We start from the raw sequence: 14531 nt of genomic DNA on the forward strand, positions 1-14531 counted from the left end.
GTCTATCCACAGAGCCTCTGTTCTTTACACCCCACATCATTGCCTTCCAGAAGCTCTCGCTGCTCCTTGCTCCATCACTGACTAGTTAATGTGATCCAGGTAAATGATTTAAATTCACTAAATTTTAGATCTGTCTTGTGAAAACTGGCTGGTTGTAAAATGCAACAGAAGAATTCTGGCGCAGCAGACGATGAGAAAACTCAGTGCAAATCGTACCTCTACCACTTAATCACATATAAGTCACTGATCAAAGTGATTTATTTGTTTCCCCTGATGACTCACTTTCCTCTTCCGTAAAGGAAAATGATAACAGTATCTTCCAGGCTTGTTGTGCGAAATGAAGGAGTCAATGCATGCAAAGCATTTAGCTCGGCTCTTGAAACACTTTGAGTATGCAGTATACATTAGCGGTTCACGTGAGCTTGAGTAATACGCAGTTCAACAAAATTTCAGTCTTGTTGGAGTCCTTGTGAAATGATTTGACCACAGGCAATATTTGGAACTAAATGCTCTTTGGGAAAACCGTAAGTTGGGTTTGTCAAAGTGATTGATCCAATGGCTTACATGGAATTCTTGCTTTTCCCACAGAGCATGGATTGTCAAAATGAAAGTCAAACGCAGGCCAAAAAGAAAACTGTTTACCTTTGTGGTATATGAAACTGGGAGAAGGGCTTTAAGATAAACACCAAATTGACTGAAAGATTAACTAGCTTAGTGACTATATATATATATATATATATATATATATATGAGCGTGCGCACACACACACACACAGAGTACAATGATCTTCACTCGTATAGGAGGAAAATCATGTAATAGGGAATCTTCCCACACATGGTAACGTGACTTTGCATATGTTACTTAACTGAGCCTCATTTTCTCAGTATAAAATGATATCTGAATGACTAGCTCATAGGGATTAAAGGAGAACATACAAACACAGAGTCCGAGTACATAAAAGGCACTTTAAAAATCATTTTTCTTTCTTTTTTAAATAAGTAGCTCTTGGGGCGCCTGGGTGGCTTAGTCAGTTAAGTGTCTGACTTTTGCTTAGGTCATGATCTCACGGTTCGTGGGTTCGAGCCCCGCGTCGGGCTCTGTGCGGACTGCCAGCTCAGAGCCTGGAGCCTGCTTCAGATTCTGTGTCTCCCTCTCTCTCTGACCCTCCCCTGCTCACGCTGTCTCTCTCTCTCTCCTAGAAATAAATAAAACATTAAAAAAATTAAATAAGTAACTCTTATAGTTACCATCTGAGATGGAACTAAGATTGGCCAAATTCCTCGGGAAAGGAGAATTACAGGGTGCAGTTGCATCTAAACATTGTCTCCTTCCCAAGATCTCTCTTGGAGAGCTCCTATTAGTCATGCGGAACCTTCGCCTAGGCTCTCTGCTTGTTTTTGTTCCTGAATTTTCATTGCATCTAGAGCACTAGCATTTGTGCATGACTGGTCTTGTTAGCAGGTCTCCTTTCATTTTTAAAATCCTTTTATCCTTATGCTCATTTTTCATGTGTTTATCAAAAATTCTTTTTTTTAGAAATTTTTAAGTTTATTTTTATCTATTTTGAGAGAGAAGATAGAAAGCAAGCACGGGAGGGGCAGAGACAGAGAGGGAGACAGAATCCCAAGTCGGCTCTGTGCTGTCAGCACAGAGCCCAATGCAGGGCTCCATCTAAGGAACCGTGAGATCATGACTGGAGCTGAAGAGTCAGATGCTTAACCGACTGAGCCACTCAGGCACCCCTGCTTATCTACATATTTCTTGCATACCCACCATGCACGGGCACAATAGGGTCTGACTCAACTCTTTCAGATTGGGTCTCTTTGGGTTATAGTTCATGACACATTCACTTACTCAAACCAACATTCTCACAGCACAAGTAGTCAATTATTTACTCAACCAAGACATAATATAAATAATTCTCAGTACGCTAATTACCTCTGTGAATGGCAGAGCCATTTTTTGCTGTAGAATAAGTTTTTCCATGCAAGGTGTTCCAACAGCCTTAGAGTAAGTTAGCTTTTTCCGGGTAGGCCTCAGACTTTGAGCCCCTTGAACCATGGCCAAGGAGATGACATCTCTGAGCCCTTTTGTGGGCAAAGAATTCATCATGTTTGTCTTCTTTTTTCTCAAACAGCAATCACAACACCAAGTTTCTATTCATTATTCACAATCAACCCTTTGTTATCTTTGTTGTTCCTTTATGTGATACATGAGAGAAGGTTCTCCTCTGCTCTCGTGTCTCCAATTCTGCTGTGTTTCCAGGTTAGGATAATAGTGTCTCTGGTTCATGGACCATGTTAAAATTTTTAAGTCTGTTTATTTCTTTTGAGAGAGAGAGAGCACAAATGGGTTAGGGACAGAGAGAGGGGGGGAGAGAATCCCAAGCAGGCTCCACGTGTCAACGCAGAGCTGGATGTAGGGCTTGAACTTACCAACCATAAGGTCATGACCTGAGCCGAGATCAAGAGTTGACACTTAACCAACTGAGCCACCACGGTGTTTCAATTCATGGATCATGTCAGTATGGTCATTGTTCCTCACCCCTCTATTACTGCTTTGGTTTGGCCACATGTAGTAATTTGTGTTGGTTATCACTAATTCACAAGAAATTTTAGTTATAGTTTTCATATATCTTGTCCTGCGTTCATACATGGAGTGTCCCTTGAGCAGGGGAAGAAAATGTCTTGGGTCTCTTTCACTGTCATCTACATTTGACAATCAGAGCTAACCTTTCTCAAGCACTTACTTAGCTACCATTTAATCCTCACAACGACTCCATGAAATAGGCATAATTATTTATGATAATAGCTGCTATTATTAGTAGTATTTATAAATTATTACCTGTAGATCAAAAAATTGAGACTTGAAGATGTTCCAAGTAATTACTGAAATAGTTCAACCTCTTAAGTTTTCCCCTTACACTTCTTTCTGGAATAAAAGGGGCCCTTTCCTCTTAGCAGTGTGATTCAAAACCCAATATTGAAGAGATAAGCATATTGTCACTCTCAGCTCCAGCCATTCCCATAAAGTTAACTGCTCTACTGAAAGTGCTACTATGTGGTCTTCCCAGAAGTGAAAATGCAACTAAGGACCTTTGTTTGATGCGGCTAAAGGCAAGAAAGCAGAAATTGTGGGTCAAAAAGTAATGAGATGTATGGGCTAATCATCCTCAGCAATTTATAGAGCCAGAATTTGCCTTAGAACAAGGATATGGGACAACATGGCATGTTGTGTCGAAGATTATTCCTGGAATAAGAGCATCAATAATACAGGAGGGGTATCTCAGCAATTATGTGGTTCAGATTCCTTTCCTGAAAAAAAGCCATAGACCATCCTTCACAATGAGCATCTAGGGTTTACTTAAGATAGGCTGCTCACTAATTCATAGAGCTATACCTTCCCTTGTTGGATAGCTGTGGAGTTAGTTTTTATTGCCACATAACAAACTTAGTGGCTTAAAACAACACCAATCATTATCTCACAGTCACTGTGGGTCTCATTAGTGGATCCTCTGCTCAGTGTCTCACAAAACTGAGATCAAGGTGTCCTCTGGGCTGTGTTCCTTCTGGAGATCAAGGACTTCTTTTGAGATCACATGGTTGCTGGCAGGATCAGATGTTTGCAGCTCCTAGACAGAGACCCCCCATTCTCTTGCTGGTTGTCAACTGGAAGTTGCTCTCAGTTCTCAGTTGTTAGACTCGCTCAGAGCTCTTGCCACACAGAGCTTTCCATCTTCAAAGATGCAATGGAGAACCTCCCTTGCATCAAGCCCCTATCATGCTCTGAATATCTATAACTCCAGAGAGAACACAAGCTCTTTTCTGTGCTCACCTGATTATATCATGCCCACCCAAACAATCTCCCTTTTGATTAACTCAGCTGAATCCATGTTGATTACATCTGTAAAATCCATTTTGCCACACAACATAACAGTGCAGGAGTTACAGTCCATCATATTTATAGGTTTCGCCACACTCAACCGAAGGGAACTACACAAGGGGAAGATTCTGCCACCACAGATGGTTAGGAAATTCTGTAATGAAAATAAATCAGGCTAGATTCTGCCAGCTTCTACTCTGTTCTCCACATCAGCCTTTCAACTATTGGAAGACAAGTGCCTTGATTATTCTTTGGGTAACTATTCCCAATATCTTTTCAATGATTCTTTTTTTAATTTATTTAAATCCAAATTAGTGATTCTTCACTTACATATAACACCCAGTGCTCATCCTAACAAGTGCCATTCCTAATGCCCATCACCCATGAAGCCCATCCCTCCATCCAACACCCCTCCATCAACCCCCAGTTTGTTCTCGGTATTTAAGAGTCTCTTATGGTTAGCTTCCCTCTCTCTTTTTCTTATTTTTCCTTCCCTTCCTCTGTGTTCATCTGTTTTGTTTAAACTCCACATGAGTGAAATCATATGGTATTTATCTTTCTCTGACTGACTTATTTCACTTAGCATAATACACTCTAGTTCCATCCACATTGTTGCAAATGGCAAGATTTCATTCTTTTTGATTGCCAAGTAACATTCCAGTGTGTGTGTGTATGTGTGTGTGTGTATCTATATCTATATGTATATATGCTACATCTTCTTTAGCTAACAGTCGATGGACATTTGTGCTCTTTCCATAATTTAGCTATTTTTGTTAGTGCTTCTAAAAACATTGAGGTGCATATGTTCCTTCAAATCAGCCTCTTTGTATCCCTTGGATAAATATCTAGCCGTGCAATTGTTGGGTTGTCGGGTAGCTCTATTTTAAGTTTTCTGAGGACACTTCATACTGTTCTCCAGAGTGGCTGCACCAGTTTAAACGATTCTTATTTGTGAAATCCAGATCTCTCTAAATACATTATACTTTTTGTTTGAATCTTAGAATTAAATATAACTCCCTATAGGTTTCTTAAATAGTAAAGATTATAATAGAACTATTATTTCTTCTATTATGCTGAATGGGTTTCTATTGAGACATCCAGGTACTGATTTTTTATAGCTATATCATCCTGGCAACTAAAATTCTGCCATGACCAAATAAAGCACTTTAATTACTTTTTCATGTATAGCTACTCAGCCCAAGCCATTGATGTCCCCACCTTGTAATTTGACAATAACTTTAAACACAAACTCAATAACTAGGTCTGTTACACCCCATTGCTAATTTCTCTCCTACCATCAAGTCTAGAAAACTTTTTGAATCTTGATTATGCTGCCTATATTGTTGCCTCTGCCTCAGGGCCGGGCATCAGTCACAGATTAGATAAGTTTGTCTTCATCCAAGCTGTTCATATAAATGTTGACAAAAGACAGGAAAGAGCCAATAGGGCCTGATGTTTGATTTGCAATTTTAACGCTTTGAGTAGGGTTTGTGTGTGTGTGTGTGTGTGTGTGTGTGTCTTTGAATGAAAGATGAGGAGGACATGATGATGTTTAAAATAATTCAGGGGCACCTAGGTGGCTCAATTGGCTAAGTGTCCAACTTTGGCTCAGGTCATGATCTCATCATGGTTTGTGGATTTGACCCCCCACATTGGGCTCCACATTGGTGTGGAGCCTGCTTGGGATTGTCTCTCCCTCTCTCTCTGCCCCTCCCTGACTCATGTTTACTCTCTCTCTCTCAAAATAAATAAATAAAATTTTAAAAATATTAAAATAGTTCAGACATTCCAAGTTTCTGACTTTTCTTACTAACTCTTCACATACTGTTTGGTTTTGTAATGGTAGACCTCAAACAATTATCACTCCCCAAGTTTAATCAGAGAAAGGGGATATATTCCCAACAGTAATTTCACTTACTCTTTGTGAATTGAACATCGTAAGTCCTGACTCCTTGGATGTAAATGAACTCTTTATATTTTCACAGCACTTTACACATTTTATAGGTGACATTTGTAAAACTTTTAAATCAGGAGGGGTAAGCGATTGTTCTCAGGCAACTAGCAAGGTCCCCAAAGGTGTCCACACTTGGGGTTAACAGCAGGTCCTTGACTAAAGCCCAGATCTGCTGTCTTAGAGTCCTCAACCGTTTCCCAGAAAAAAAGTTAACGTGAAGTGAAGTGCTCTCCTGTCAAAATTGTATTCTCCACACCAAGTCGCCATTTTGGCCCCTGGAGCTGCTCCCAGTTGTAATGCTGACTCTTAGTTGGCAGGCATCCGTACAGAGGGGGAGCACCAATGGAAAGGTTGGGCTTTGCAACTCATGTGAACAAAACATCTCTTGTGTCTCAGAGGCAGAATCAAGACCACCTGTAGAAAGTAAATCCAGGGGCGCCTGGGTGGCTTAGTCGGTTAAGCGTCTGACTTTCGCTTGGGTCATGATCTTGTGATTCGTGGGTTCGAGCCCTGCATCGGGCTGTGTGCTGACTGCCAGCTCAGAGCCTGGAGCCTGTTTCAGTCTGTGAGTCCCTCTCTCTCTGACCCTCCCCTGCTCACGCTGTCTCTCTCTCTCTCTCCTAGAAATAAATAAAGCATTAAAAAAATTAAAAAAAGAAAAAGAAAAAGAAAGTAAATCCAGCAAGAATGGCCAAAGAGAAGCCTAGAACAAAGGCTAACACGCACACTGTTTGCCTCACTACATACCCGGCTAAGGAGAGATACCTATGTCCCCTCTGTGATTAAGAAATTAAAATCCTAGGCTACAAACTTTATAAATACAGCACATAGTCAGAGAAAAGTAAAGAGCAACCAAAGATTTTCATGAACATTCATCTACATATTGGAAAAAAACCCCATCAAAACTGGCACAGAACTGTTTAGTAGTCAACACGAGTAAGCAGGTTTTAGTTCTTTGAATCCCTTCAAGATTTGAAGCATTATACCATTGTCAAGATCAGTGTGGTATGATAATGGAAGTCACTGATGTGAACCAGGTTTGTAATTTAAATTTCCTAGTGGGCACATTAAAGAAGTAAAAAGAAGCAGATGAAATCCATTTTCATAATATATCTTATTTAACCTAACATATCCAAACATTATCATTTCAATGTGTAACCAATATAAAAAGTGTTAATCAGCTATTTTACTCTCTTTTCTTTCACTCTCTTCAAAATCGGTGTGTATTTTACACACATAGCACATTTCACTTCAGTCCAGCTGCTTTGCTAGTGTTCAAGAACCACATGTGACCAGTGGCTGCCTTCTTAAACGGTGCAGGTGTAGATGATATCACTTATTTTTCCTAAATTAACAAAGAAGGGTGTGGAGAGAGGGCAGGTGTGTATTTCCCACAGATCTCATGGGGACCTGGAAGGCCAAGCAGGAAACTGATACCCTTCTTTTTTTTTTTTTAATTTTTTATTTATTTCTGAGAGAGAGAGAGAGAGAAAGGCAGCATGAGCAGGGGAGGGTAGAGAGAGAGGGAGACACAGAATCAGAAGCAGGTTCCAGGCTCTGAGCTAGTTGTCAACACAAAGCCTGATGCGGGGCTCGAACCCACGAACTGTGTGATCATGACCTGAGCCGAAGTCAGATCCTTAGCCGACTGAGCCACCCAGGCACCCCGAAACTGATACCCTTCTTATGGGAACCATATCTCGTGGGCCCTTTCCACCTCCAGCGTGCCATCTCTGCTTGGGCCCCCAGTCTCCCTGTCTCCCCTTCTGCTTGCCTACCTGCAGACACTATTACAGTGTGAACAGCATGGAGTGTGAAGAGGGAGGAAGGGGGTTAGGTTTCCAGCCTGTCCCTTGTCGACTGAAGAAGACCTATGCAAGTTACTTAACCTCCTTGATCTCAGATTTCTTTCTGTGAAATAGGAGTAATTCCTTCACTGCTGAATTCTAAGGATAAAATAAAATAACAAATAGATCCTGTGGTTCCCGAGCTTTTAATGATTATTTTTCAAGATGTCTCTGTGTTTGAGAGAAGATGCAGTAGGGAAAAAACTATTTTATTGAGAAGTGAAAACTTTTTAAAAAGATATACTAAATCCCCAGCCACACTGTGCTCTTTTTTCAGTACTTAGTGCTTAAAACCTTTCTATGCTTTTAGCATAACCAACCCAAAGCACACTGAGCCTAAGTAATACAGATATACCAAAAATATAAGAATTTTTTAAAATTTCAGTTTTTGCTTGAACTTGACCCAGATGATAGGGAGGAGATACCTTCACAAGCACCATTTTGGGTGTACGCTGAATACTCCACGAACCGTCTAAGAAGGAAAGTTCATTCTGTCTGATGCATATGGGGACAGCAAGAATTCCATTGTCTAGAAGACACAGTCTTCTCAGCCCCTGCAGGTTCCCCAACTATAAAATTGTGCCCTTTGATCTCAAGGAGACTCACAACACCAAAACTACTGCGGTTCCTAAAGCCAGCACCACTTACAGTAGTACCTGTCCATAGCCTCAGATACTTTGAGTACAAACTCACAAAAAGGGAAGACTCACCAGTTCATTCTCCTCTCCTTGGTTGAGCAAAGCCCGGTGGTCCTTCTTACTCTTCTCCTCCATCCAAACCAGATTTGTTAGGGTCCCTCCTGGCTAACTTTTTGGGGAAAAGTCAAAACTACTTGGGGCTTCTGTGAACTCAGGACTGTCACTACTTGTCACTGCTTTCTTGGGTGCTTTTAAACTCTCTTAACACCATCCTCACCTATTAGACTAACAAAGAAAAAAGAGGAAATACTCTCTTCAGTCACAGGATTGGCCCATTAATCCATCTGCTTGTTGTGTTTCTTTTTTTTTTTTTCCCTCCCTGTTGTTTATTTGCTGATGTGAGATGTGATAGGCTCTAGACTTAAGTTGTTAAACCAGAAAGATTAATAATTTCATGCACTGCCCATAAATATCTCAGCCAATGAATGAGAATAGCCCCTTCACTAAAAACCCAAGGCAAGAAGATTAACTGGTTAGAGATGAATAAAAACCCTGCGGAACTTTGGGAACGTAATGGATATGTTGGGGCGACAATGAGAATTTAAGAAAGGGGTGATTGGTTCATGATGGAGAATGTAGCAATCATTTTAGAATCAGGAAAACTTGAATTCTTATCCCTGTTCTATTGATGCCCTTGAGCGGATCCCTTAAAACCTGAATTTTCAGTTTCTAATATGTAAAATGTCACTAATAATTAAAGAGTTGATGTGAGGATCAAAGATATTTGTAAAAAATCAACAATAGTACATGTCACACCCAATAAAAGATTATCATTGTCACCGTTATTGTAACACTAATGAAGAAAAAAGAAGTTTCATAATAATGATTATTGTTATTTGATAATTTGATGTGATTCTTCTCATTTTCTTTTTTTAGTTTATAAAAAGGTGTCAGATTGTCAGGTAAGTGTATAATGCAGGAGGAGCTAGAAGGGTAATTATTGGGGTTATCATCTAAATTCCCACAATTGTATAATCACCATTGAACTTGATATTTTTATCAAAAAATAAGGTCACTGGGATCCATTCAAGGGTTGGTTAAGTTGTTCATAATAAAGAATTCTGTCTTTTTTTTTCTTTTTGTTGCATCCGGTACACTGAGCAAAATTCTTGACACTTTGGCCATGGAAGAAAACTTACCAGGAATGAAAACTACAGAGGATGACCCTTGACTCTTTCTACTGCCTGAGTCATCTGTTGCCCGAAAGGAAACAGTGCTGCCTTGAAGTTTAGGAGAATCCAGCATGCTCTCTGGCCCAGGAGGAAGTGGCTGATGAAAACAAACAATTACAGCTTTTCGTGCCAGAGGGGCTCCTGAGGTGCCCACACTAAAGAAAAGTATATCATCATAAATGTGGCATTTTAAGTGTCACCAGTCTAAGGTAGAGCTCAGATTTGGAGACTGTAGTCCTGAATTTTAGTAAAACCTAATTCAAGACTTGAGGAACAGCCATCGTTCACTTCTTACCCATCAAGTCTTCACTCATATTTCTGCTAAAAGAACATCTCCTTTGTCTGGGCAGCCTGACTTCAGCTGAAAGCACCAGGATGAGTCACACTTTGCCTAAGAGTGGGCATGGGACCCAGTTCTCAACAGTAGTGTGCAAAGGAGAGACAACTAGGGCCAGAGGTCTTCTGGAAAAGATTAATCTATTCATGAAAGAGAGAAAATAACATATTTCCTGTGGTTTACTCCCTTCCTCTGAAAGGGATAGATGAGGATGTGATGTTCGGAGTATGGCAGCCATCTTTAGATGAAAGTTGAAAATCGCTATGCCAATGATGGTAGAGCAAAGGACAGAAGAGCTTAGATCCTTATGACACCACTGAGCTGTGGCACTAAGCCTGGGACTACTAGCTCCAGACATGCTCCAGACACCTTGTCCAAAATGTTATGAGCTGTTCTTAATAAAGCTGCTGCTGCTTGTGGTTTCTGTTACTTACAGCCCAAAATATAACACCCATCGCAACTCTGTTCAACTCTTACTCAGCAATTACGTGTTAAACAACAGATACTCCAGACATTTGTGCTAGGCCTTTGGGATTCAGTGGCAAAAAGAAAAGTCACTATCCTGAGGGAGTTTACAGTTGCTTGGGAGAGACAGGCAGGTGAGCATCCTCCTACATTCTAGTACTCAGAATAAATGGAATAAGAATAGCTTCCCGAAGGAAATGACATCTATGCCAACATCGCAAAGATGAGCAGAAGCTAACCAGGTGGAGGGAATGGGGGATAGAGGTGGGTGGTGAGCACACTTTAGGCGAGAGGACAGAAGAACAGAATGTGTAAAAGATTCAAGAGAGGTGAGAAATACAGCCTGTGTGGCATATCAAGAGAAATCAAAGACTTAAGAATAGAGGGAAAGAAAGGATGCACTAAGCAATCATGATGGAGGTGTAAACAGAGGTGTGCCTGGCCTCAAAGAGCTTATAAATCAGGCTAAACTGGTTGGTCCATTTTTTGAGTGGATTGTGTTTGTGTTTGTGCTCGTGCATGTGTATGTGTGTGTGTGTGTGTTCATTTTGTTGTTGCTTTTTAGTATGTGGCTAAAGAGTTCTCCTTACAAGCTAGACCTGAGATCTCAGCTTCTTTCTACTAATGAACAAACATTCTTTCCATTTGATATAAAGTCTTCTTTGTTTTTCATGTTGATTTACTTATTTTGAGAGAGAGAGAGAAGGAAAATCCCAAGCAAACTCTCCACTGTCATCGCAGAGCCCAATGTGGGGCTCGAACTCATGAACAGTGAGATCATGATGTGAGCAATGTTGGATGCTTAACCAACTAAGCCAGCCAGACACCCCCAACATAAAGTTTTCTAATAATTACAACTATTCACAAATGGCCTACAGGCCATGAACTTCCAAGCCCTAGTGGCGGGCATGCTGACAGTTAGCCTATTCACCATACAGATAATTGAGTCACCAGTATGTATTAGATAATCTTGAGGTTTTGTAAGTACTGAGCTCTTGCTTTGGCCACCAGAGGACATGCTCTGCAAAGAAACAATCACATCTGCTTTAAGCCCTAACTCCCGATATGCAACTGATCAAGGTCAAAGGATCCACTGTCAAATGTCCAGAAGCAAGAGAAAGGCAGTCACACTCTTGACTTAGTCCGCCCCTTGAAGGCCCAAGTGTGAAAGAGCCACCAGTTGCGTTTATGTGTGTAGCAGGGAGGTGGAGTGAGAGTGAAAGGATCTTTTGTGCGAGAAGCCACATCAGCATTAGTAGGAATGGCTTCCTCCAGGCTGCACAGCCTTAGTGCTCAGGAGGTTATAACTTATGCTGGGATGTTGGGTCATTGGGACTCTTAGATCTCTTCTATCTGAAGACAGTAGATTCTTGATCTCCTGTGACTGGAAGCAAAATGCAGTGCATCCTGGTGAACCTCAAAGGCAAACTCCTTACTAATGACAAGAAGTTATCACCACCACGTGCCATAAGGTAGGGTCTCCAGAGACAGGAGGGGAGGGAGGAGCGGGATGAGGAAATACAAAAGAAAAGGGAGGGAAAGTCTCACCTCACACAGACGCCTGAAGAACTGATTCCCCGCAGAAGCCTCATCTTAAACCTTACAGGGACTTATTGATCAGAGTGAAGGCAGAGGAAATAAAGAACTAAGAGAGTATCTCATCTCCCCCCACAGTCCCTGACTCGGAACACTTTGGTTCACTGTTCAACTCTTGGTTTTGGCTCAGGTCATGATCTCTTGGTTCATGAGTTCGATCCCCACATTGGGCTCTGCGTTGACTGCCTGGAGCCTGCTTGAGATTCTCTCTCTCCCTCTCTCTCTGCCCCTTCACACTCATTCTCTCTCTCTCTCTCTCTCTCTCTCTCTCTCTCTCAAAATAAATAACTTCAAAAAATGAAAAATCGAACTTCAATTTTAAAGATATTATTCAAAGGCAGTAGTATATTTCCAAGTATCAATGAAAATTTGCACTTACCATATAAAAATATTTCAGCTCACAACGTGTACCTTGCTTTATTCTTTTTGGAGAAGAGCCATGGAAGAAAAAAACTAAATAACCAAGTTGAAACCAGTGGATGGAAATTTGATCTAGCTAAGGAATTAGATTTTATATGGTTGCCAAAAAGGCATCCCTAAGAGATGTACAGTAACTCACCGACGTGTTCAGCTCTCCTCCATTCCATTCTGCCCACACATGTGAAAAGCTGCCATATGCAATGTACTGTTCTAGGCCCTAAAATGAGAATCTAGAGATGAATGAGGCTCAGACCCTGCCCTTGAGCTCAGTCTACTGGAGTCACACTTCAGAATCTAAATCTTCTGTGTTTTCTACTCTCCTCCAGCTGCTGTTGCGACCCATGTCGCAAAATGGCTTTGACAGGCCCATCTTTCAGTGACAAGCTCAGTTCCAGCTTGTCACTGATATGTTAACCATTCACTGCTCAGCGAGGTCCCTTGAGGTATCTTCTTCCTGTAGAAACTGGATGATTCAGAATCTGTTGCCAGAAGTTATAATGTTTGAAAGTGATTATTGTTAGGATATCTGAACTTATAATAGAAAGCAAGGCAGCCCAAGAATTTCTGATTAGAGAATGTGAAGCAAGAGGGGCAAAAATATTCTACCTCACCCACTTACAACTGACTCCTGATCCATGAGGCTCTCCTTTTTTAAAAAACAAAATTTTTAATGTTTTATTTATTTCTGAGAGAGAGAGACACCTTAAGAAGGGGAGGGTCAGAGAGAGAGGGAGATACAGAATCTGAAACAAGCTCCAGGCTCTGAGCTAGCTGCCAGTACAGAGCCCGATGCGGGGCTTGAACCCACAAACCGTGAGATCCTGACCTGAGCCGAAGTCGGACGCTTAACCAACCGAGCCACCCAGGTGCCCCCCACCCCCCATTAGGCTCTCATTTCTATTCTTGTTCCAGGCCTGGCTGCCCATCCAGCTGTCCTCTGTAGGGGACAGCGACACAAGTTACGTAGCTGAGCTAGCTCTTCCATGACGCTCATAGGGGTCAAGTATGAGAACTTGGATCAAATCCTAGAATCTACCTGGTCTTTATTATAGAATTAGCTTCCAACGCGTTGCAGATACTGTAATTTGGTGTGGAGCATTGAAACAACTATTCTTTTTCATGCAATTGCTTATACTGGGATTTTAAAAACATCATGTCTTCAGTCACTGGATAAGTATTAATTGATTTACTCTGTTATGGAATTGATTATATTTTCCTAATGGTTTATATGTCCGGGATTGGTAGCCCTCACGACCCATGGGTTCACCAACTTTGCTTTGGGGTCCATTCCCATAGCATTTTATACATAAGTCAGTAACAAAAGTCTAATCACATTCAAGGGAAAGACCATTCCTCAAGTCCAAGCATTTAGTTCAGGGAGTGGCAGATGTGGTAGGGGCTCAATAAATAATGTGTAAATGAATAAATCACTTTGTCCCTGCCTTGAGAATCTGCTTTACAATATTCCGTTTTTCAGACTGGGCAGATGTGTACAGAGTTTTCCCTTTAGGATGGTCATTGGCAGAGTGGAAAATAGAGCTAGAGTAGATACTATCTGTGGTCTGCGTAAATCCCCGTGGATGCCTTTGAAGTCTCAACAAGTGTTTGTATGTTTCTTCTAATGACATGCATCTGTCATTCTCTGCAGAGGATTGCCTCTGAGCCCCTTGGCCTGTCCTTAGCAAAGGCCCAAAAGTGCCTGGACTTTTCTCTCCACCCCCACCCTGCCCAAGCAGTCCTGAGCCACTGATGAAGGCTGGAGTCTGAGCCTTTTCTACCTTGCCAAGAGTTAGGAGGCTGATGTGAAATTTTTACTCCAAAACTCTCTGGCAGCATCAGGTTGAGGTTAAAACTTTGCCCAAAATCACATGCTTATTTGTCTCTTCTTCCACTACGTTACCAGCTTCTCCCAGAATAGTTCCTTACTAAAATATTTGCACATAAATCCGTGTCCCCAGTGTCTGTTTGTGGGAACCCAACTTCAGGAAAGAACTAAGGGTTCCTGATATTTGTATCCCCTGATTCTACATAGATACCATCAACCCTTTTCTACTGGAGGGAAGGAAACCACCTGCTATGTAAGCAGATTTCCCCTTCCCAAGCTCTCACCTGGCTCTTACCCAGCAACCTCACCTCAAAGCCTCCGATGCCTTCTCTCC

General features: G+C 41.4%; 1 protein-coding gene across 1 annotated transcript in view; it reads right to left on the reverse strand.

The window, feature by feature from the left end:
* ATP13A5 (ATPase 13A5) overlaps positions 1-8457 on the reverse strand; it is a 102690-nt gene extending 94233 nt beyond the window's left edge. The window contains exon 1 of the mRNA XM_039230392.1: positions 8395-8457. Coding sequence (XP_039086323.1) covers positions 8395-8457 — 63 coding nt within the window. The remainder of the gene's footprint in view (positions 1-8394) is intronic.
* Between the last annotated feature and the right edge of the window lie 6074 nt (positions 8458-14531).

The sequence above is a fragment of the Hyaena hyaena genome, unplaced genomic scaffold (genome assembly GCF_003009895.1).
Source record: "Hyaena hyaena isolate Hyena2069 unplaced genomic scaffold, ASM300989v1 scaffold_45, whole genome shotgun sequence".
Taxonomy (NCBI): domain Eukaryota; kingdom Metazoa; phylum Chordata; class Mammalia; order Carnivora; family Hyaenidae; genus Hyaena; species Hyaena hyaena.